At 36.6% G+C, this 23,404-nt stretch overlaps 4 protein-coding genes across 5 annotated transcripts; 2 read left to right on the top strand and 2 right to left on the bottom strand.

Moving 5' to 3' along the window:
- Positions 1-404: 404 nt before the first annotated feature.
- LOC111451414 (tRNA-splicing endonuclease subunit Sen2-1-like) lies at positions 405-2,786 on the bottom strand. 2 transcript variants are annotated; one of them, XM_023091825.1, is made up of 2 exons: positions 1,854-2,786; positions 405-602 (listed from the first exon to the last, which is right to left on the bottom strand). In XM_023091825.1, exon 1 carries the CDS (start codon positions 2,575-2,577, stop codon positions 1,855-1,857), a length of 723 nt encoding a protein of 240 aa, XP_022947593.1. In that variant the 5' UTR covers positions 2,578-2,786; the 3' UTR covers positions 405-602; position 1,854. The 2 variants fall into 2 exon arrangements, with proteins under 2 accessions (XP_022947593.1, XP_022947592.1); XM_023091824.1 differs by having other exon boundaries at positions 1,861-2,786.
- A 527-nt stretch (positions 2,787-3,313) lies between these two features.
- Positions 3,314-7,517, bottom strand: LOC111451793 (interactor of constitutive active ROPs 3-like). The gene is made up of 4 exons (XM_023092349.1): positions 7,346-7,517; positions 6,762-6,853; positions 5,226-5,391; positions 3,314-4,895 (listed from the first exon to the last, which is right to left on the bottom strand). Exons 2-4 carry the CDS (start codon positions 6,779-6,781, stop codon positions 3,399-3,401), a joined length of 1,683 nt encoding a protein of 560 aa, XP_022948117.1. The 5' UTR covers positions 6,782-6,853; positions 7,346-7,517; the 3' UTR covers positions 3,314-3,398.
- Positions 7,518-11,719: 4,202 nt separating this feature from the next.
- On the top strand, positions 11,720-14,756 carry LOC111451750 (tetraspanin-3-like). Its single transcript, XM_023092287.1, has 2 exons — positions 11,720-12,474; positions 14,224-14,756. Exons 1-2 carry the CDS (start codon positions 11,962-11,964, stop codon positions 14,566-14,568), a joined length of 858 nt encoding a protein of 285 aa, XP_022948055.1. The 5' UTR covers positions 11,720-11,961; the 3' UTR covers positions 14,569-14,756.
- A 4,127-nt stretch (positions 14,757-18,883) lies between these two features.
- Positions 18,884-20,321, top strand: LOC111451518 (LOB domain-containing protein 1-like). Its single transcript, XM_023091979.1, has 2 exons — positions 18,884-19,197; positions 19,834-20,321. Exons 1-2 carry the CDS (start codon positions 18,955-18,957, stop codon positions 20,176-20,178), a joined length of 588 nt encoding a protein of 195 aa, XP_022947747.1. The 5' UTR covers positions 18,884-18,954; the 3' UTR covers positions 20,179-20,321.
- The last annotated feature ends 3,083 nt before the right edge of the window (positions 20,322-23,404 follow it).

Genomic DNA, 23,404 nt, shown 5'->3' with positions numbered 1-23,404 from the left:
CGCGTTTTCTAATAAGGGTGTGAAAACCTCTCCCTAGTAGACGCGTTTTCTAATAAGGGTGTGAAAACCTCTCCCTAGTAGACGCGTTTTCTAATAAGGGTGTGAAAACCTCTCCCTAGTAGACGCGCTTTCTAATAAGGGTGTGAAAATCTCTCCCTAGTAGACGCGCTTTCTAATAAGGGTGTGAAAAACCTCTCCCTAGTAGACGCGTTTTCTAGTAAGTGTGTGAAAACCTCTCCCTAGTAGACACGCTTTCTAATAAGGGTGTGAAAACCTCTCTCTAGTAGACACGTTTTCTAATAAGGGTGTGAAAACCTCTCCCTAGTAGACACGTTTTCTAATAAGGGTGTGAAAACCTCTCCCTAGTAGACACGTTATAAAATCGTGAGGCTGACGACAATATGTAACGAGCCAAAACGGATAATATCGGTTAGCAGTGGGATTGTGCTATTACAATAACATAGCTGGAATAGCCTCCATTGAAACAGACAACATCGTTTCTCAGTAGTTCCTTCTCGGTGTTCCTCCTACCTCGCACCATATACCTTCTTTCTCAACATTTACGGCTTCCGTTTCCACACGCAATTCTTCATCTACATTGACTGCATATAAAGCATTAGCAAATGTCAGAGGCCTATTTCAGAAAGTGGGAGGTTCCTTTTTTCATCTAATTATATGATACTTACAGAACTATGTATCTTTAATTACGTCTAACTTTCTACGCAATACATTTCTAGTCATGCAATTACGTTCACTATAAGCTCACATACAAAAGAGAACTATCATACTTGCAAGAAGTAAATGCTTGCTACAATTGATTCAAGAGAGAGAGGCTAAGCCTATATTGTTAGGAGTCACGACTCTCCACAATAGTATGATATTGGCTACTTTGAGCATAAGCTCTCATGGCTTTGCTTTGGGCTTCCCCAAAATGCCTCATTCCAATAAAGATGTATTCCTTACTTATAAGCCCATGATCATTCCCTAAATTAGTCAATGTGGGACTCCCTCCCAACAATCCTCAACAATCTTTCCCTTGAACAAAGTACACCATCGAGCCTCCCATAAAGTCTATGTAGCCCTCGAACAATCTCCCCTTAATCGAGGCTCAACTCCTTTGGAGCTCTCGAACAAAGTACACTCTTTGTTCAACACTTTAGTCACTCTTAATTACACATTCGAGGCTTGCAATTCTTTGTTTGACATTTGAGGATTTTATTAACATGGCTAAGTTAAGGGCATGACTCTGATACCATGTAGGAAACGCGAACCTCTACAATGGTGTAATAGTCCACTTTGAGCCTAAGAAACGCTCCCATCTCCCATCCTCAACATGTATAATGAGACATTTGAACTGCCGGAGCAATTTTCAAGAGAACTAACTCTATTATGTCTACAATTCTTGCATAGAAGGACCAAGAAGAGCTGGAGGAACATGTCGCTGGCAAGCAACATTGTCTTAATCATTCAATTATTTGTTTCTGACATTCCCATTAGTACATTAAGGAAAAGCTAAAGGTCAATCAGATGAATTTTCGTGGAGGAAAGTATGGATCGAAAACTCACAACCCAGCTAGATACTTATTCAAATGATAAGAATATAAACAAAAGATTACATATACTCCACCTAATCAGCTTAAACTTGAGTTAAACAATAATTCAGCATTCAAACTCCTATCAATCAACAGTGTTTAGTTGTGTAATTGTAACTATTCCTGAAAGATGTGTATTTGAGCAATTTCAAGTTGAAATTAATAGGAAGAACATGATTGTGATTATACCCCTAGCTAGTCCATGTTCGTTGTACGCGAAGAACAATTAGAAATTATCCAAATAACAAATAAACAGCGTACATTATACCTTCGTTGCAGGATTTTCGCGGCACTGTTCTGGACTCCATCTCGTAACTGTGCGCTCTTCAATGGAGTAACTGTCCAAACACGAAGGAGAAACAGAACGGTTTCCATTGCTATTGACAGTAAGAACTAGCAGAGTTTTTGCAACGCTTCCACAAAGCCGAATTGTGCAAAGAAAATCAGACCAAACTCTCAATCTCCCATTTTCATTACTTCCTTCTCCTTCGGACAACACAAGCACAGCAAATTCAGAGTGGACGAGAGCCGGATGGTGACGATAAGCAACAAAATCAACTCCGTATTGAGATCCAGGTCTCACAACCCAATTCTTCATCCGAAGATTTTGATAAGCCTTGTAAAACTCAGGGAACGTAGCCTTTTGCGACTTCATATACAGCCAGAGTTCATCGAAATTCTTTTCACAATCCTGTCCATCGACAATTTTAAGGCAATTCAAATAATAAGACAAGTAAAAAGCCTCCTCCATGCCGAATTGAAACCATTGCTTATCCTTCTCGGCGGAAACAATTGGTCGACCGAAACAAGCGCGATTAAGAAGTTCGGCTTGTTCTTCATCCGCTTGATAAAGTACACTACAACTAGATAGTAATCCTTGAGCGTCAGATTGTGTTAGAGAAGACTGGAGCTGAAGTACAATCTTCGACACGGGATCTGCTAGAGCTTTGGCTTCTGAACCCTTCCCTTTCCATCTCGGCCCCATTTACGCCGGCCTGAGAGAGTTGAAACGGCGAAATCGAGGGTTTAAAATTGAATCTGTGCCTTCGAATGTCTACTAACAAGAACTGATTTTGTTCGATTTTATCCGTTTAGAAGAGATAAGAGAGATCGATGAAGATTGAAAGAATACCTAAGACCTAGAGAAGGAAGAAGATTAGCGGAGCAAGAGATGAACAATGGAGTAACCATTTTTGTTCTTCTTAATTCAAATAATATCTATTTATATAAACTTTCAAGTTTATCATAATTTTTTTACATAATATTAATATTATCCTATTTGAAGAATGTTTCGTTCTCCTCTCCAACCGACGTGGGATTGTGCTTAGGGGCCAACGTCCTCTGATACCTTTTGCAACCGCTCAAGTTCACCGCTACCAGATATTATCCTCTTTGGTCTTTCTCTTCTAAGTTTCCCATAAAAATTTTAAAACGCGTCTATTAGGGAGAGACGGTTGCAGCCATGATTAGAAGCAACGTAGAACTCATGAGCAGAGCAAGATCAATGGACAATAACTACATTGGGCACGGTGCCAGCTAGGACGTTGGACATTTCTTATAAAGGTATGGAAATCTCTCCATAGTAGACGCGTTTTATAACCTTGAGAGTAAGTCCGAGAGGGAAAGTCCAGAAAGAACAACATTTGGTAGCGGTGGGCTTAGACTCGACTTAAACGAACAAAGAACTATCACCAATTCCATTGCTTTCAAGTGAACAGCCACCATATGAGTTATTCATAGCATTCTGAATCCTCAAATTTGGAAGAAAGCTCTCTACAAAATGAAGAAAACTACAAAATCCCATTTCTATTTCTGCGGTTTCTTCCAAAGCACCCCTATCTTTTTTAGTACATTCACATTTTTCTTTTTCACTAAATCCTCGTCCGAATCCTGCGAATACAGCGCCCCGATCTTACCAGTAATGGCGTTGTAGCTGCTGTCCATCAATCCCGCTCTACCCATGAGCTCTCCGTTGCTTCCAATCATCGCTGCAGCCGCCTCCGCCGCCTTCCTCCATTGCTCCGACTGCACCTTCACCCTTCTCAGCTCCATCTCCATTTCTGCATTGGCTGCTTCTGCTGCCTCGAGTTCAGCCACCCCTACAGATTTCCTGCTGCCCGTGCTTCGGTCGGTATCTTCCGCTGTAATCCCGAGCTTCTCTATGGTCGTGAACGTAACGAGTTCGGTCTTTGTTTCGTCCTTCATTTTGGTCTCGATCGTGTCCCTTTTACTGATTTCAGATATCAGCATTTCATTCTCTTCTGATATGCTCTGAAACTCTGTCTCTTTGTCTAAGAGATTGGTCTTTAAATCTGCAATGCAGTTCTTCAAGTCATCCAGCTCTTTCTCTAGTCCGTATACTCGGTGGCTCGATAGGCTCTTCTCGAGCTTACAACTCAACTCCAAATTCTCTTCCGTGATGCTCCTTAACTCGGTTTCCCTGTCGCGTAACTTCGCCTTGAACTCGTCTATTTCAACTCTCGATTTCTCTAATTCCTTCTTGAGTTCAACCTCCCTTAGATTTGTATCAGGCTTCACCATGGCGGGTTTTGGTTCGAGGGTACAAAGATCTCGTCTACCCCGGTATTCTGCCTCGGCAGCTTGCTGCTCAACCTCCGACTGCAACGAGCAAAAATTTGCAAGGCCGGGTTCTAGCTTACGAACAAGCGTCTCCAGTAAGCTTACGTGTTCCCGGGACTCGTCCAGCTCTAAAGTAACCGAGTTCCAATCTTCGAAGGCTTTTGTCGAATCAGAACCGAGCAACTCAGCCATTTCTTTTGCAATATCCAATTGAGCTGTAGCTTCATGTATGAGTGCTTGAACTTGAGTTTCTGATACTTCACAATCTTGCAGTTGGCTTTTCATGGTTGCCATAATCGAGATGGTTTCCGACAGTACTTGTTTCAATTTACCGTGCTTCTCGTTCACTGATTCGACATGTTTTGTCTGAAAAGCTTTGGATTTATCGACTACGAGAAGTTTGAGTTTAAGCTGCTGCGTAACGTTCGCCATTGCTAAGGCAACGGAGTCCACGGATTCTGACTTCTCGGTGACCTCAGGTGCAGAGTGCAGCGATTGATCGTCTTCTCGTGCCACGTTCTGAAGCTCGTTAGTATGACCTTGTTCGGAAGATGATGGCTGATGCTCCTTGACAATTGATGTTGCGCTGGACACCTCCGTATCTACTCGGGCTCGGTCTTTCCGTGACTTAGACGAATGTAGCTGCTCCTTGGCCTTTTTAAGATCCTTCTGAAGGATGGAAATCTGAGACTCCAACTCGGATATTCTGTTTTGGCACTTCTTCTGAACAAGAGAGAGAACAGAGATATGAGACTCGAACTCGGATCATGTAACAGTCCAAACTTACCATTAGCAGATATTGTCCTCTATGAGTTTTTCCTTTCGGGCTTCCCCTCAAGGTTTTTAAAACCCGTTTACTAGGGAGAGGTTTCCACACCCTTGTAAGGAATGCTTCATTCCCCTCTCCAACCAATGTGGGATCTCACAATCCACCCTACCTAGGGGCCAGCGCCCTCGCTGGAACACCTTTCAGTGACTGGCTCTGATACCGTTTGTAATAGCACAAGCCCACCGCTAGCATTTGTAATAGCCCACTTGCGTTAAATAGTGTACCTCTGATAGTGGAGTCCTGGGCGACCTGCCAACGACCTTCGGGCTCCTTTCTTTCAATATCTTTCCCGTTTGATTGGACGACGACGACGAGTCACACTTCAATGCTGCTGGTTTAACCTGACGAGCAGCTTTTAAAGAGACCTTCTTGGGTGCCTCCAATGAACTTCTGGAATCAAAATACATCAATCATTAGCACTAGTTTTGCCTATCACATGAGACTTATTAACCCCATTTTCTTGATTTTCAGTCTCAAATTCAGGCTCCCTTTTAAACCGTGTCGGTTAGAGAGAGGTTTCTACACCCTTATAAGAAATGTTTCGTTTCCCTCTCCAATCAATGTGGGATCCCACAATCCAACCCTTTCGGGGCCCAGTATCCTCGCTGGCACACCGCTCGGTGCCTGACTCTGATATCATTTGTAATAGCACAAGCCCACCATTAGCAAATGTTATCCTCTTTGGACTTTCCGTTCTAACCTTCATCTCAAGATTTTAAAACACGTGTATTAGGGAGGTTTCCACATCCTTAAAAGAATGTTTCATTCTCCTCTCTAACCAATGTGGGATCTCACAATCCACCCCCTTGGGGGCTCAGCATCCTCGCGGGTACTCCGCCCAATGCCGAGCTTCAATACCATTTGTAACAGCTCAAACCCACTACTAGCAAATATTGTCCTCTTTGGGTTTTCCCTTTTGAGCTTCCCCTCAAGATTATAAAACTATCTCTTAAGGAGAGGTTTCCACACCCTTATAAGGAATGCTTCGTTCCCCTCTCCAACCGATGTGAGATCTCACAATCCACCCACTCGGGGGCCTAACATTCTCGCTAGCACACCGCCTGCTGCCTGGCTCTAATACCATTTGTAACAGTCCAAGTCCACCGACATTGTCCTCTTTGGGCTTTCCCTTTTGGGCTTTCACTCAAGGTTTTAAAACACGTCTTTTAGAGAGAGTTTTTCACACCCTTATAAGGAATACTTCATTCCCCTCTCCAACGGATGTAGAATCTCACAATCAACCCCCTTGGAGGCCCAGCTTCCTCATTGGTACACCGCTTGGTGTCTGGCTCTGATACGATTTATAACAGTCTAAGTCCACCGCTAGTAGACATTTTCCTCTTTGGGCTTTCCCCTCAAGGTTTTAAGACACATAGGGAGAGGTTTCCACACCCTTATAAGAAATGTTTCGTTCCCCTCTCCAACCGACGTGGAATCTCACATAGATCCATTTGACAGATAGGTGGAAGTCATAGGCAATCTTCAAACAGAAGCAAAGATGCTGGATCATCCATGTCCAGCCGAGCAATAGCAAATCTCCATCACTCATCGAACGTAGATTACACATAAAAACATCGAGAAATGATATCGACTTCACTTGTTGTTGGACGAGCACAATGAGACTAATAATGAAGAACAACTAAACCACAAACAGCATCCCTTTGTTCCATTCATGAATCAAATACACATTCAACTTCAAACAGCAACACCCATTTCCAGAAAATGACCAAACAACATATAAGAAAAGCACTTAAAGTCACCTGGATTTAGAAGTCTGCATCACTTCCCTTCTCAAAAAACACCAAAAAAACGGATATGAACAACAGTTCCCTCACCCACAAGCCAAGCAACTCTGCAACAGATCAAGTTCATAGAGGAAACAAGAGGGTCAAAGCTTGAAAACAAACCACACTTCTTTAATACTCAGCCCCTCTATAATGGTTTCAAGGGCCTACAAGAGAGTAAAGTTCCACAAATAACCCTTCCCCCAAATGAGAAAAAAGGGGTAAATCCAAGCCTAAGAGGTGCCTTTTAGTAACTTTCCAGAGGCAAAGGGCAAGAATAATTAAATGCTAAGAGGGTTTGAAATTTGAAAACCCCACATGAAAAGAAGAGTTTTTGAAACGGATGAGAAAGAAAGAAAACAAACAAAAAAAACTGCCCTAAACTTCTTGTTTTGTCCATCATTCACCAAATGAAGAACAATCTGTAAGCCCTAAAATTTAAAAACCCTAAAAAGTAGGTTCAGAACCAACAGGAATGTGGCATTAAACAGTTCAAACCCATCTGGAGTAACATGAAAAGGGTATAAATTAGGTTTAAAGAACAGAAGGAAAGGGCAAACCTGGTGGAAATGTGAGCTCAAGCAGCCATTTTTGTAGATGAAGAAGGTGATGAACGACGAAATGGAAGCAATTTTGGATGTAATTAAAGCGCTGAAAGGAACAAAAGCCTGCAATTTTCAAGCTCTCCAAGTCCGAGGCAGAGCAGAGATACGGTTTAATAGTATTTATATGAAGTGAGTATTTAAAAGGATCGAGTAAACATTGGCCCACGCTTACTAATCCATACCAGCTTTGATAATTTTAAAACGATTAGTTAAGGAGAGGTTTTGGTATCCTTATCAGACATGTTTTATTCCTCTCTCCCCATCTTCACAGTCATACAAGATATGTCTGGTTCCTCTCTTTAACCACGACTAAGTTTGTAGCTAAGAAAAAGTATACGTCTTTTTAGTTTAAACATTATTTTTTTTAAAAAGTACTAATTAATTTATTGACAAAATGAGCTTTTAAGTATTTAATTTAAATATTTAAATTAGTAAAATGAAGTAGATTAGAAATAATTATGTAATTGATTAAAGATAATATTGGTTTATTCAAAATGTGGGCGAACATATTTAAATTTCATATTGGTTTAATGTATTATTTAATAATAAAATTAAAAATAACTAAGAATAATTTAGAAAAGGAAAACGTTAATAAATTGTTTATTTGGGTACTACGTAGGTAGCTATGTGTCTGTCCCAAAACAGTACAAATTGGGAGCACGGGACAGCTGTAAAATCATCCGATTTTAAATTATTTATTGGACAAATTATTTTTTGAAAAATGCACTGTAAAGTCAATGGTTGTTGTTCAATCCCTTTCGTCACAACCTAAAAATAAATAAATAAATAAATAAAACACATTTTTTTTTATAAAAAAAATATATTTATTTTGTTATCCAAGCATGGCCACCAAATTTACAGATATTTAAAAATTAACTGGGTTCGCACGTGTGAGGTTTTTATTCAAGACGGAAAACTGCTCCCCAACCAGACTACATTCAATATTAAAATATATTCTGGTTTTTATTTTTATTTTGAAGTTATGGATATTTTATTGGGTTTTATAAATAAATAGCTAAATTTTAAATTTTGTAGTGCAATTATTAGTAATTGAGGTGCCATTTTATTTTCCTTTTGCGAATAAAACCTATATTTATTATTTTTTTTCTGAAGCTAAATTATATAAAAATTATTTAATCTTAAAATATTTATGAAAAAGTTAAAGGATAAGTCTAACCGGTGGGGATCGAAATTATTAATGCATTCCCACGAAATTTTCTATTTTACTTTTTGTAGGATTTGTAGGACACCTGGTCGAGATTTTTCATGTGGATTTTTTTTCTCGATTTTTATACAATTTTAAAAAAAATCATTTCGAATGATTTTTATAATCAATACTTTCCGTTTTCAATATATAGATATATTTATATTTAGACATAAAACGAGACCGGTCGGGGGCAAGGATAAAGATTAGAATTTCTATTCCCAGCTCATTTAACTCACGAGTCATTTATAACTACAGTCACATTAAAAGTCTGTTTTACCCTTATAATTACATCTTTCACCGTAAGTGTTACTAAACCATAAAGTAAGACATTCTCTCACTGAAGCCCCATTATTTAAGTTTCGAAGTTAGCACTTAAAAGAACAATTCACCTACTTTTCCTATCTCGGAACGTGTGTGAACAAACTTTTTTTTCTTCCCGTCAGGTAAAAACCCTTTAGTTCCAACTACTTTTCCTAACTAAAAATTATGGAAGTTTGTGAAAGTAATTAGTGGTGTTTAAATTGAATATAAGTTAAATAATAAAGGCTAAATTGAAAGATACTGAAACTTGAAGGACGAAAACATAAATATCATCTCCAAATATTAATACTGAAATCTTCATGCAATATTTTTCAAATCATAGGAAATCAACAACCATAACAAATTATTAGAAATTATATTAGTGGTTGACGCTATAACGCCCACGTGGCTAAGTTTAAAAAAATTATAATTATTTGAGGTACTTGAAGAACATGAAATAATTAATTATTCAAAGAAAGTGATTTATCTAAATAATTTAATTAATTAATATAAAGTTATCTTAGTCAAATAAAACTATATTTATGTTAATTTAATTAATAATTTAAATAAGTTTTTAACCTATGGTAAACAAAATTAAATTGTCAATAATATTTTTAAATTAACAGGAAAATAAAAGAATTCCATTCATAACTCAAGTAGTTAATTGAATTGTTTTATTCATGTTAGGTAGATATATATATAATCATTATTAAACTAAATGTTTATTTCTTTTAATTTAAAAAGAAATTCGATGTGAAGTGTGAATGTGACCCACTACCTAACATTTTCGTCAATTAACCTATAATTTAATATTTTGATTTTTATTATACACCATGTGGTTAATCAAGACAAAAAAAAAATTTAATTAATTAATTTTTATTTATTAGCTCTATGTTGGATTCGCAATAAATTATACCCATAAATATAAAAATTACATGTAAATCAAATAATTATAGCTATTTAATCCTTAAAATATTAATTTTATATTAAATCATAGCATATAGTATTCATCGCATGATAATTTAAATTAAATTATTTATAATAATTACAAGCGACTCACATCGAAGACACGTAATTTTATCCATATACCATAGATTATTTATTGAACATGATCTTCTTGTATGTCAGTTACTTTTAAAGTTTCACTAACGATCAAATTTTTTTATGTAAAGTTGTAAGAAATACCACAAATGCACCCCGGAAGCGACCACATATGGAGATCAAAGACAAAAACAGATTATTTACAAATGGAGATATGGAGGAGGCAAAAGAGAGATTTTTGAGCCGGGAAGATGCAAGCAACAACGGTGAATAAGTGGTTGCACGCTAGGCTGTAGTTTATGGGTCCCGTAGGAGTGCCCTTTTAAAAAATAAATATCGTTTATAAGGTCAGCTTTTTGAAAGGCTAATTTTTGTTTTCCGCCATTGATACACTACTAATAAATAAAAATGAGCTTGCCTTTTTCAGCTCCGACTCCTTTATCATATTCTTGTGTAGTTTCTGTCGTCTCGTTCATTGTGGTTCTTCTGCCCTACTAGCCATGATACTTGTCTAGATTTAAGTACGTCTACTTTTCACCGATATTATTTTTCAGCCATGTATGTGTATATATATATATATATTATTTAGGATACAAAGAAAATGGTTATTTATTGAAAATATGTGTAGTGACGTGTCGTAATGAAACGGTCCTTTCAATTAAAAAGCATCTTTATGAAAGATGATTTATTGGGTTCTATGGTCGTTGAAACCATAATTGAACTCAATTTTGTAACTGTCTTATTTATTTATTTATTTATTTTGAAAAAAAATATTATTCATTAATAAAATTCTGTCATAATTAAGCCAACAGGTACACGTGGAGTTTCATACGTGGCAGTCAAGCAATTCAACCTCTTGCATTATTGCCAAACAAATCACATCAACTTAAAATTACTAATATGGGTTCCACCTCTTAATTTTTTTTTAATTTTTTTCTAATAAAATATAAAAATTTATTTCATAAAATTTAAAATCAGAATTGTAAGATATTTTTAAAGTTCAGTTAATACCCAACATTTTAGCTCTATTTCATAACCCTTTTATTTTTTAAATTGCATTTATTTAATTATTTACTAATGAGGAGCACCTATCTTTTTTTAATTAATTAATGGAACAATTAACTACCGACCAAGAGTGACAAGGGGTAAAATTGTAATTCAAGATTAAATATAATTTTTGCATATTATTATTGTTAATGGATTAAATATACTATTAATTAATCTAAAAAAATGCTGACATTAAATATCCTGATACTGTAATAAACAAATATTAATCATTAATGCAACCGTTAAAAACATTAATAGGATGTTTTATTATTAATATCTCTCCCCTCCCTTCTCCGTCCTACCATTACGGAGGTCCATGATTCATAACATAGTATTAGAGTCATGCAGTGAACTTAGTCATGTGGGCGTCGAAGATGTAATCAAAAGTTACTCAAATGTCGAATAAAGGGTGTACTTTGTTCGAGAACTCTAGAGAAAGAGTCGAGGCTCAATTAAGGGGAGACTGTTCGAGGGTTCCATAGACCTCAAGGGAGACTCTATAATGTACTTTGTTCGAGGAAAAGATTGTTGGGAGTGAGCCCCACATTGATTAATTTAGGAAATGATCATCAATAAGTAAACGACACATTTTGGATTAAATAAATATTTATAATATAAAAACTAGAAAAAGTTGGAAAATGGACGAAACAGCGTTCTTTAGTCGCATTTTCTCTCTCTGCCGTGCCCCCCGGAGCCCAGCTTTTTCGGGCGAAACTAGCGCTGGCCGACATGTCGGCTCGGTCCATGCACGACAACACATTACAGTACAGTCATACTCTCATTGACCTCATAACTGCATTATGGCGCCTTCTTTATTAGCCCCCACACATCCTTCGCCCATCTTCCTTCCACCTGCTCCTCCTCCTCCTTCTCCACCGATTCAACTTTCTCCATTTCCACAACCTGCACCATAACCACCGTCCCAACAGCCACAAACCCCGCCGTAACTACCAACTCCGGCAGTGAGATTTGAAGTATGAGAACCAGCAACCATTTGATTGGATTACTTAACTTCCTCACTTTCGTCCTCTCAATCCCGATCCTCGCCGGCGGGATATGGCTAAGTACTCAAGCCAACAGTACAGAGTGTCTCCGATTCCTCCAATGGCCGTTGATCATAATCGGAGTTGCTATCATGGTCGTTTCTCTGGCTGGATTCGCCGGCGCGTGTTACCGGAACACTTTTTTGATGTGGTTATACCTATTCGTGATGTTCTTTGTTATCGTTGCTCTGATTGTGTTTATTGTCTTCGCTTATGCCGTCACTGATAAAGGATCCGGCCGGACGGTTCCGAGTAGGGCGTATTTGGATTACTATCTTCAAGATTATTCCGGTTGGTTGAAGGATCGAGTTGCGGAAGAGAGCTATTGGGGGAAAATTAGTTCGTGTATTAGGGATTCCAGGGTTTGTCGGAAGATGGGAAGAACTGTTGGAGGTGTTCCTGAGACTATTGAAATGTTTAATCTCAGGAAGCTCAGCCCTATTGAGGTATTGTTTTGAAGATTTTGTTTGTTTGATGTTCTTCATTTGATTTCCCCTGTTTTTTGATTTGTTTATACCTTTTTGGATCTGAAAAAAGTTGAAACCAGAGGAATAGAATAGGATTGGAAAGGCACTTTTAGATAGCTTTGATTGATTTAAGGTTTCTAATATTAAATGGTAAAGCTCAACTCAGTGGGGTTGGCCTAATTGAAAGAGTTTATTGTTCTTGCACATCTGTTTCTGTGGTGGAGGCTTTGAACTTCCATTATCTTTAGATCTCCCAATAGTTCCCCAACATTAGCATAACTGAATCATTTAGAACAGGTAGGCGCGTCCTTTCTGGTCTTCTCGTACTAAGGAAAGGTTCTCTAAATGATCTAACGGCCATACCGGATATAGACCGAACTGTCTTACGATGTTCTGAACCCAGTTCACGTATCACTTTAATGGGCAAACAGCTCAACTCTTGGAACATACTACAGCTCCAAGTGGCGAAGAGTTGACATCGAAGTGCCAAACCTTCTTGTCGATGTAGACTAATGAAATAAACTTGTTTCTTATAGACTATTTCCTGCTGTTCCAATCCATATGATCTGGTTAGCGGTCGCTCGTCGTGCTTGCTTCGAGAAAAAGACGAAACAAAATTAGAAAACCCATTTAGGATTTGGGGTGAAAAGCTTTTTCCCTGAACTTTTTGTATGTTGTAGTATTGATGGTGAGGCTTTTCTCTTCCTTTGAAGAGAAAAGCACCTTGTTGCTTTCCTGTATTCTTCTGTGATAGCTGTGTTTGCTGAACTTGAAAGTTGTTTGTATTTTGAAGTTGCTTTAACCTTAGAACATCCTCTTCTTTTAGTGGGGCATATTCTTTTGCTTTGTATATTGGATTAGAGTAGAAGACAAAGAGTGAAACAGCCCAAGCTCAGGCCCAAGCCACCTTAGCAGATATTGTTCGCTTTAGCCCGTCAACTTCACGGTTTTAAAATGCGTCTACTAAGAGGAGGTTTCTGTACCTTATAAGGAATGTTTCGTTCTCCTCTTCAACTGATGTGGGATCTCACAGTCCACCTCCCTTGGGGGCCAGCGTCCTTGTTGGCACACCGTATCTGGCTCTGGTACCATTTATAACTGCTCAAGCCCACCACTAGTTGGTATTGTCTGCTTTAGCCTGTTACGTACCACTATCAGCCTCACAGTTTTAAAACACGTCTACTAAGGAGAGGTTGTCACACCCTTATAAGGAATGCTTCGTTCTCTTCCTCAACTAATGTGGGATCTCACATGCAGTAACTCCGAAACTTGATCAGTCATCTGACTGCTCAGTGTCGGGCTTTGATATCATTTGTAACCATCCAAGCCCACCGCTAATAGATATTGTTGGCTTTAGTCCTTTATGTACCACCGTTAGCTTCACGGTTTGAAACACATCTACTAGGGAGAAGTTTCCACACCCTTATAAGGAATGCTCTGTTCCTCTCTCTAACTAATGTGGGATATCATACTCTTATAAGGAATGCTTTGTTCCCCTCTCTAACCAATGTGGGATATCACATAAAGTAACTCCGAAACTTTATCTGTAAGAGGCCGAGGGAATCTTATAATATAATTTAGCATCTTCCTCGTGAATTGATTCTGCTGTTTATAAAAACCTTGACTTTTAATATTAACTTTTGCACCTAATGCTTGTTTTTTGTAACTAGCAAGAGTAATAAATCTGTTCCTTCTAGAGTCTAAACCTTTTAAATTTTGTTTGTTCAGTCTGGTTGCTGTAAGCCTCCTACAGATTGTGGCTTTGTCTATCAAAACGAGACTGTCTGGACTGGTTTTGAAGGGATGGTGCTCGTCAATCCCGACTGCACGAAATGGAACTCCGATCAAACGCTGCTCTGTTACGACTGCAACTCGTGTAAAGCAGGCGTGCTGGCCAGCGTCAAGAGGAGCTGGAGGAAGGTCTCTGTGATCAACATTGTGGTCTTGATCATTCTGGTGATTGCTTATGTCATTGGCATTGCAGCATTCAGGAACAATCGACGTATCGATAATGAAGAACCCTCCGGGGAAGCCCGGATGGAAAAGGCACGACCGAGCTGGATTCATTCTTAGCTGAATCATTGTATGGGATATATGATTGTCTAAAGTATGCATTTGAGGCTTTGGTTTTTTCTTTTTTGCCTCTAGTGATGTTTTGTAGTGTGATGTTCATGGGTCCGTAGGTATATTCTGTTTGTGACACCTTTTAAGTGGTTGAAATGTACGATTGTTATTATATCATCTTTGTTTTCCTTCTTGAACCTATAGAATTGTTGTGAGTAAAGTAGACGGAAACATAAAGTTCTTATGATTGAGTTACCGATAAAGAAGGTACACCTTGTTGATAATAGGGAGTGATTTTCAATTATTTTAAGCCTTTTATTATCCTATTTCACGTTTTTTGTCAATGTTTTTTTTCTCTCGTATAATCCACCGGCACAAATAATGATTTTGATATACATTTTAACTGATGCCAACACGAGTATAGTTTAACGGATATAAAATATTTATCATAATCAAAAGGTTAGAGGTTCAAATTTTTTATATTTAGAAGACGGTTAAAAATATAAATTACACAATAAACTAAAAATATAAATGTTTTCAGTTTTTTTATTTCAATTCACTTATTGTTTTATTTTGTTGCTTTAGGAGGATAACCATGTTGAGCCATGACTCCCAACCAGGATGGCAAAGACTCTACTTTAATTCAACATTGCATGAACCATGGTTACACTCTTGGAAAGCTTCATGAAAGGTTAAGAGTTTTCATTTCGAGGCTATACAAAACCATGTATGTTATCTTTGTAAAAGAAATTTAAAAAATGCAATAAAAGAAAAAAGAAATTTAAAAAATGCAATAAAAGAAGTTGATTTTTTTTTAAGTTGCATGTAGTATCATTCAAACTTTGACTTATGGATCTTGTAGAGTGATTCGAATCTTATTGTTGGTTTTATTTTATATCTAAATATGGAAATGAAGTGGATAATAGAGGAGATTGAGTGGGCACACGTCCAAAACTTCTATACCCAATCCTCAAGGTTTAGCATAAAGCCTAAAAGTTGTTCGATAATGACACATTTTTTCTCCTTTAACCACGAATGGACAACCAAGAACAATTTGCTTCCTTGATTGCCTAATTTTGGTCCTTTTCAATCATTAGCGACTGATACTACACGATTAACTGTCTTCAAGGTTTCTAAAACGTCTAATCATTTCCATTTGGGGCATATTCGTTCTCTTCTCCAATCAATGTAGGACTCTCCAATCCACCTCTTTGGGGTCCAACGTCTTTGTTGGCACACCTCCTCGTGTCTATCTCCCTTCAAGGTTCAACATCTTCATTGGCACATCACCCGGTATTTGGCTACTATACCATTTGTAATAACCCAAGCTCATCACTAGTAGATATTGTATTTTTTGGACTTTCCCTTAAGATTTTTAAAACATGTCTCTAGTAAGAGGTTTCCATGTACTATATAAAGAATGTTTTGTTCTCGTCCCCAATCAATGTGGGATCTCACAGCACCACAACACACATTTAAGAAAGAAATATTGACTAGAAGTTTATATTGATGACTTCAAGTATATACCGTAAGAAAAAATGCATACAATAAAGAAAGTACATTTCCAAAGCTATATATAACTGGATGTAGCTTGACCCGATATAATTATCTACTATATATATATATATATATACAACTATCTACCATATAATTTATACGGTGTAAGCTAATCAACAGGCTCGACAGCTAATGAAAGCTAATTATCACGAACACTAGAAATTTGAATTTTTTTTTTTTTTTTTTTTTTTTTTTTTTTTTTTTTTTTTTTTTTTTTTTTTTTTTTTTTTTTTTTTTTTTTTTTTTNTTTTTTTTTTTTTGGTATTGTTCATAAGTTTGAAAATTTGAGTCAAAGTGTGAAGAATGAGCACATGGGTCCTCGCCGCCCTTACCAAATGCTTTTTTAAGCATTACAATGTCGACGTCATCTTCTCTTTGTAACATTAATGTTCCATACTTTTCCTTGTTGCTTGTGTTGGAGGGAATGTTTTGCTTTGACCACAACTATAATTGAACTCGATGAGAATGCCGCCACACTAATACAACTTCATTATTGTTCGCTTTCTCCCGTTACATATTACCGTCAACCTCACGATTTTAAAACGCGTCTGCTAAGGAAAGGTTTACATACCCTTACATGTTTCGTTCCCCCCTCTAACCGATGTGGGATCTCACAATCCACCTCCCTTGGGGTCCAGCGTCCTTGCTCACACACAACTTAATGGGTTCTGATACTATTTGTAACAGCTCAAGCTCACCGCTTGCAGATAATGTCCTCTTTGGACTCTCTTATGGGTTTTCCCTCAAGGTGGTAAAATGAGTCTGGTAGGGAGAAGTTTTCACACGCTTATAAGGAATGTTTCGTTCCCCTCTCCAACTAGTATGGGATCTCACATTGTTAGTTCTACCATGTTCCATTTAGCTTCTGCAATTGGTCTAACGAACCTTATGAGTATCGAGAGAATCAATCCTTTTTCAATGGTTACTACCCATCAACAGGAGATAGAGATGTCCATATAATCTGCAGAGTCGAGGCTCCACGAGGACCCCACCCTGAATAGGGCGGGGAATAAGGAGGGAGTATCAAGAGATTTCCTTGTTAGCTAAACAGGACTAGAAACATGGATTATATTCCCTATTCTCGCTCCAACCCCGCCTTACCCGGTAGACATCTCTATCTAACTGGAGAGCTAACAACCAATAGGCTTCACATATCAAACAAATTCTATATAATTGTCTACCACTCGTGTATATCTATTATATTGTCGAAGTAGTTTCGTAGTTCTTATAGAGCAGAAACGATCCAATGGTCCAAATTGAAGAGAAAGGGTGGGCTTATGTTGCTTAGGTCCATGCGGAGAAGACTTGTTCTTTAAGTGGGATAGACTCATCATAAGTCAATATATATGTGATGTCCCACATTAGTTGGGGAGGAGAACTAAACATCATTTATAAGGGTGTAGAAATCTTTCCTTAGCAGACGCATTTTAAAGCCCGAAAGGAAAAGCCCAAAGAGAACAATATTTGCTAGCAGTGAATCTGGGCCGTTACAAATGGTATCAGAGCTAGACACCGGACAATGTGCTAGCCTTTTCGCTGTTCCCCAAAGGGGGTAGACACGAGACGATGTGCCAGTAAGGACGCTGGGCCCCAAAAAGGGGTGGATTTGGTGGTAGTCTCACATCGATTGGAGAAAGGAACGAGTGCTAGCGAGGACACTGGGCCCGGGGGGGGTGGATTTTGATGTCCCACATTGGTTAGGGAGGAGAACAAAACACCATTTATAAGAGTGTGGAAACCTTTCCCTAACAGACGCCTTCCTCGAGAGGAAGGCCAAAAGGGAAAGCCCAAATCAGATAATATCTGCTAGGGGTGGGCTTGGGCCGTTACAATATAACAGTTGGTAGAAGCTCTATCCAACCCTCTTCGAGCTTGTCTTTGACACTCATGTTGGATGATGCACCGTTCTCCTCGGTTGCATCATGACACTTCTTAATCTTGGCTCAAACATAGGTGTTTTAGTCTTTGGAACACAATTCGTATAACAGTTGTGACATTGATTTATGAATTTACCTAAAAAACCTTTTGAAACTAATTTAATAAGCCAATTAAGTTCTTTAATTTACGATGAAACCAGGTTAATATTGATTGGGTTTGAAACGTGGTTTATGTTAATCGAGTAATTAAAAGACTTTTATGGTCTTAATTTTTAATTATTATTAGTTATAAAATTAATTTGATTTAATTAATAATGTTTTAAAATTATGATATATCTATCCTAAATAACTAATTAATTATAACTAAATAATCAATGACACTACCTAAATAGTTATTAGGACGGAGTTGTACTGTAACAATAGTCACTGTTGGATGATGGAAGTCCCACATCGAACCAAGCCTCTTGAACCTAGCTGGCCGTATTGTTTGGAATTAATGAGTCGGGCCAAGCCTCTTGAACTGAATTTAAATGGGAAGGGTATCATACCATTGTGAAGAGTCGTGTTCGTCTAACAGTCATAGATTTTAAATGGGAAGGGTTCTAGATGTTTGGAGATGTCTTTCGAGATTCTAGATTTAACCTAAAATTTGGGTTCTAGTCGGGCCAAGCCTCTTGAACTGAATTTAAATGGGAAGGGTTCGAGATGTTTGGAAATGCCTTTCGAAATTCTAGATTTAACCTAAAATTTGGGTTCTAGTCGGGCCAAGCCTCTCGAACCTAGCTGGCCGTATTGTTTGGAATTAATGAGGCAGCGCGCCATCCAAAGGCTTAAGAGACCATAATTTCTTGCCTTCTTTTGCTCCTCTCTTCTTTTCTCTATTTATATCTCTGTTTTTCCCTCTGCAACTGCAACCCATCTCTTCTTCTTTTCTTCTTCTCTTTGCTTCCGTTCGTCAATAATGGAAGGAAGTGATTCAATCACCACTGTTTCGTCTACTCCACTATCTCAATCTCCTTCTTCTTCTTCTTCTCCCGCTTCACCGCCGCCTCTCGTTCTCAGTCCTTGTGCGGCCTGCAAGATTTTGAGGCGGCGATGTGCCGGACGATGTGTATTGGCGCCCTATTTCCCTCCAACTGAGCCAGCGAAGTTCGCCATCGCTCATCGAGTTTTTGGCGCGAGTAATATCATTAAATGTTTGCAGGTCTTTTTCATCCGCCTTTTATATTCTGTGAATTCGTTGATATGATTGCTGTTTTTTTTTTTTTTTGTTTACTTCGAATTGACGATCGATTAGTTTGGAGGCTCTTATCAATGAACTAGGGCTGAAAATAATCGTTGATTTGTTATAAACTTTGAAACTAAGGGCCTTGTTACTTCCTTGTTTCTTTTTTCGCGTTGATTTCTGTGTTAATGTGAAACGTAATCGGAAAAGCCATTAAAGGAGGCTCCAACGTTGTTGTCAAAAAGGAGGCAAAAGGTTTTACACATTAAGAAACTACGCAACTGGAAAAGGATTTTTCTGAAATTGACTTTTCTCAAGATCTTGTTGAATTAAAGCCCTAAATTATTTGTTCAATCGACGCATATAGGACTTTTCCATCGAACATTTTGTTTGTTCCTAAACTTTCTTCGTCATGTCTTTTCAGCCACTTAAGCTAATACTATCTCAATTTCTATCTCTAACTTGAACATTATATTAGAGTATGTTTATAATATAACTTTTGAAGTATGGAAATTTGAATACAACAGTCTGTTTGATCTGATTCCATTGGGCTTCAATTCTCTAGATTCCCCCATTTTGTTGCGAACTGAAATTGTTTGTTGGGGATAATTACAGGAACTGCCTGAATCACAAAGGGCCGATGCAGTGAGCAGCATGGTTTATGAAGCAAATGCGAGGATCAGAGACCCTGTTTATGGATCAGCAGGGGCCATTTGCCAACTCCAAAAGCAAGTCAATGATCTTCAAGCGCAGCTAGCCAAGGCTCAGGCTGAGCTTGTCAACATGGAATGCCAACAAGCCAATCTGGTGGCCTTCGTTTGCAGGGAATTAGCTCAGTCTCACCCCCAGTGTTTTGATGATTTCAATGCCAGCCCTCACAGCGGCTTCCATAGCATCACCCAAACCAACTTCGATGATTATAGCAATGTAAACCAACTATGGGAACCTCTCTGGACATGAATTATCTGATCTTTTGGTTTGTGCATCTAAGGTGTTTGATAAAAGGTTCCAATGAATTTCCACCAAACTCTTGAGCCAATTTCTGCTTCAAAAGGAGGGAAATTAAAGCTCTCTATCCTCAATTCCTCTGTTAGGCCAAAAAAGAAAAAGAAAAGTAGATGCCATGTATACCAATTGCTTAAACTTCTCTCGTTTGAGATAAAATATTCATTTAAATGTTCATATTATCGTTATAAAGTAAAATGTGGATCAAATATAAGCTATTACAAAAAAGGGTCTTCACCAACGTGAGTATAGGTTGAAAGTTTAAATTTTCGCTCTCATATTTTTTATATTAGAAAAACTATAATCTTTATAATAGTTGTATCATCCCGCACAAATTATTTTTAAATTATAAATATTACAATTATACCCTTTGTTACTCTCCACCAATGTAACAATTTCAACTTTTAGAACTAAAAAACATATTAGATTAAATTGTACTGATTCTATAATTGAAAAGTTTGACAGTGGTAATCTTTATTATAGTTTGTGTTTATAGTCCTATTTAGCGATTTAATAATACAAGAAAAAATTAAAGATCTATTAAACATTTTCTTTAAAAGTGGATCAAATACACACATGGTTGCAATTTTTTTTTATCCGTAAATAGTTCTAAAAATGTATATAAAATTTTTCTAAAATTTAGAATTAGTATTCTATTCATCCCTGAAATTTTAAAATGGTCTTAAATGATAATTCAACTAGTAGTTGATTGAAAGAATGATATACTGATCTCTTTCTTTCTTTTCTTCATCTACCTCATCTCGAGCCCTGCTCGTTATCTTCACTTACCATCCTCCTCACCAGCCGCCTCGTGGGAAGAATATTGATTTTCTCGAACTCTTTATTGACAACATCGACATAGTTGAAGAAAACGTGATTTTTGGAAGTGAAGTGTGTATGAGTGGGCTTGGTAAAAGAAAAAGGCACCAAAAAGAAGCTAAAATTCTAAATTCCAACACCAATTTGCGAAATCCTCATTCATTTCATTATTCAAAATGGAAAAAGACATAAAGCTTACGCCTCATGTGTTCTACACTTCAAACCATTTGAATTCAACCGCCTTTCTTTCTTGTTTTTTTTTTTAATAAAAATAAAAATTATAAAATAATAATAAAATTATAAATCCTTCCCACCATAATTTATTTTTTATTCTATATATTCAAAATATAATTTTTTATTTTAGATTTAAATTTTTGACGTTTTAATAAAATATATATATATTTTTAATTCGTATTAAACTAAAAAATTGCTTTTAATTAAGTTTATTTTCTTTCTTTCTTTCTTTCATGTTTACATTTTTCTTTCCAACCAACTTTCCGTACTAACTTTATTCTTATATTATTTTTTTTAACTTTTTCTATAACTTATATTTTATTTTAAAATTAGTCCAATTTTGATTTATTCCCGACCATAAACTAATAATTATTTCAATTTAAAATCAAACTTTTATTAATTATCTCACAATTTAAAACGCGTCTATTAAGAAGAGGTTTAAGGGGCTTAATGTCCTCTCTAGCTTATCGCTCAGTGTCTTGCTCTAATATCATTTGTAATAGCTAAAATCTACTATTAACAGATATTGTCCACTTTGGCTCATTGTGTATTACCGTCAGCCATACAGTCTTTAAAACGCGTATGTTAGAGAGAAGTTTCCACACTCTTATAAGAAATGCTTCATTTTCCTCTTCAACCGATGTGGGATCTCACAATCTATCACCACGAGGGCCCAATGTCCTCGCTGACACACCCAAACTCACTACTAACAAATATTGTACGCTTTAGCCCGTTATGTATCGTCGTCTGTCCCACAATTTTAAAACGAAAAATAGGATTAAAGAACCCACGTGAAGAATTAATTTGTAGTACTAGGATTGTCCAACAAATAAAGTCATAAAGTTTGAGTCAAATAAAGCTTCTACCTTTGGTTTCTTGTTTGTTTATTTATTTATTATTATTTTTGTCCGCTTATGTTGATGACATGTTTGAATAAAAACATGATTTTTGTTGGTTTTATTTATGGAAAAAATACGGTTCTTTAACAAAGACTTCTTTTTTTTCCTATTTAAATGTAATATGTATCAATACGACTCTCCACAATGGTATGATATTGTCCATTTTGAGCATAAGCTCTTATGACTTTAAGCTTCCCAAAAAGCATCATACCAATGGAGAGAGTATTCTTTGTTTATAAACCCATGATCATTCTCTAAATAAGTGGAAGTGAGACTTTCATTCTCCAACGGAGAGAACACTAGAGATTTTATTTTATATTTTAAATTATTTAAAACTACATTTGTTTTCGATAGTTAAATAATTAAATTAAAATTTATTTTAAACTTTATATTCCTTTTAAAAAATTCTAATAATATATATTTTTAAAATTTTGTATTAAACCTTTAGACTTCTCCATACCATAAATATAAAGTTATATTAGATATAAAATCTAATTTTATATTTAGAAAAATATATTAAAAATATTAGACTTTATTACTATTTTTTTTATGTAAAAAATCTCGCCGATTAAATAGAATTGATGTTATTTAATCTAAATAAAATAAAGAAAAATAAATTCTCCAACTAAGTAAATGGATCGGCTGCCTAGTCGCCCAACATGTTTCACGTGCAACAATCCTTTCACACCAAACTCATTTTTAAATATTTATTTTTTTATTAATGGAGCTTAAAAATTTGTTCCAATTTTAATAAATAATTATCGGTATTAATTAGGAAAAAAAATGATATTATACAGCAAAAATTTGTACTATATTTTGTTAATAAATTATGGTAAATTTAATTTTACATCAATATTCGTTATATCTTGAAAGGATAATTGGTCATCGGGCTGAGAACCGGCCCGTTTTACTTCCATTGAAAGGATAATTGGGCCGTCACCAAAAGCCCAAGTTCCAACTCCTTACTTGGAATCGGCGGCCCAGTAAGTTTCTCCGAGGGTCCAATCAATAATATATATAATTTTCTTTGTAATGAATTTTAAGTTTTTAGAAATTATGTTAAAATATAGTATACTTTTGCTTATAGAATCATGTTGGATTTATTAGTATGTGTTACATTTTTTTAATGGAAATTATTTAATAATATAATTTTTTTTTTTAATATGGGGAAATTTTTCTGGCAAAATAACTCAAATCTCTAAAAAAAAATGAAAAAAAAATGAAAAACT

Source organism: Cucurbita moschata, unplaced genomic scaffold (genome assembly GCF_002738365.1).
Source record: "Cucurbita moschata cultivar Rifu unplaced genomic scaffold, Cmos_1.0 Cmo_Scf00013, whole genome shotgun sequence".
Classification (NCBI taxonomy): Eukaryota; Viridiplantae; Streptophyta; class Magnoliopsida; order Cucurbitales; family Cucurbitaceae; genus Cucurbita; species Cucurbita moschata.
This window is presented reverse-complemented; position numbering and strand designations above follow the sequence as displayed.

Excerpts from the sequence above, each read along its gene's own strand:
- LOC111451750 (XM_023092287.1), top strand. The coding sequence starts at position 11,962 with ATGAGAACCAGCAACCATTTGATTGGATTACTTAACTTCCTCACTTTC. Across the intron at positions 12,475-14,223 it reads GGAAGCTCAGCCCTATTGAG|TCTGGTTGCTGTAAGCCTCC; the intron begins GTATTGTTTTGA and ends TTGTTTGTTCAG.
- LOC111451793 (XM_023092349.1), bottom strand. The coding sequence starts at position 6,781 with ATGCAGACTTCTAAATCCAG. Across the intron at positions 5,392-6,761 it reads ATGCAGACTTCTAAATCCAG|AAGTTCATTGGAGGCACCCA; the intron begins GTGACTTTAAGT and ends TTTTGATTCCAG. Across the intron at positions 4,896-5,225 it reads CCAGGACTCCACTATCAGAG|AAGAAGTGCCAAAACAGAAT; the intron begins GTACACTATTTA and ends TCTCTTGTTCAG.
- LOC111451518 (XM_023091979.1), top strand. The coding sequence starts at position 18,955 with ATGGAAGGAAGTGATTCAATCACCACTGTTTCGTCTACTCCACTATCT. Across the intron at positions 19,198-19,833 it reads ATATCATTAAATGTTTGCAG|GAACTGCCTGAATCACAAAG; the intron begins GTCTTTTTCATC and ends GGATAATTACAG.
- LOC111451414 (XM_023091824.1), bottom strand. The coding sequence starts at position 2,577 with ATGGGGCCGAGATGGAAAGGGAAGGGTTCAGAAGCCAAAGCTCTAGCA.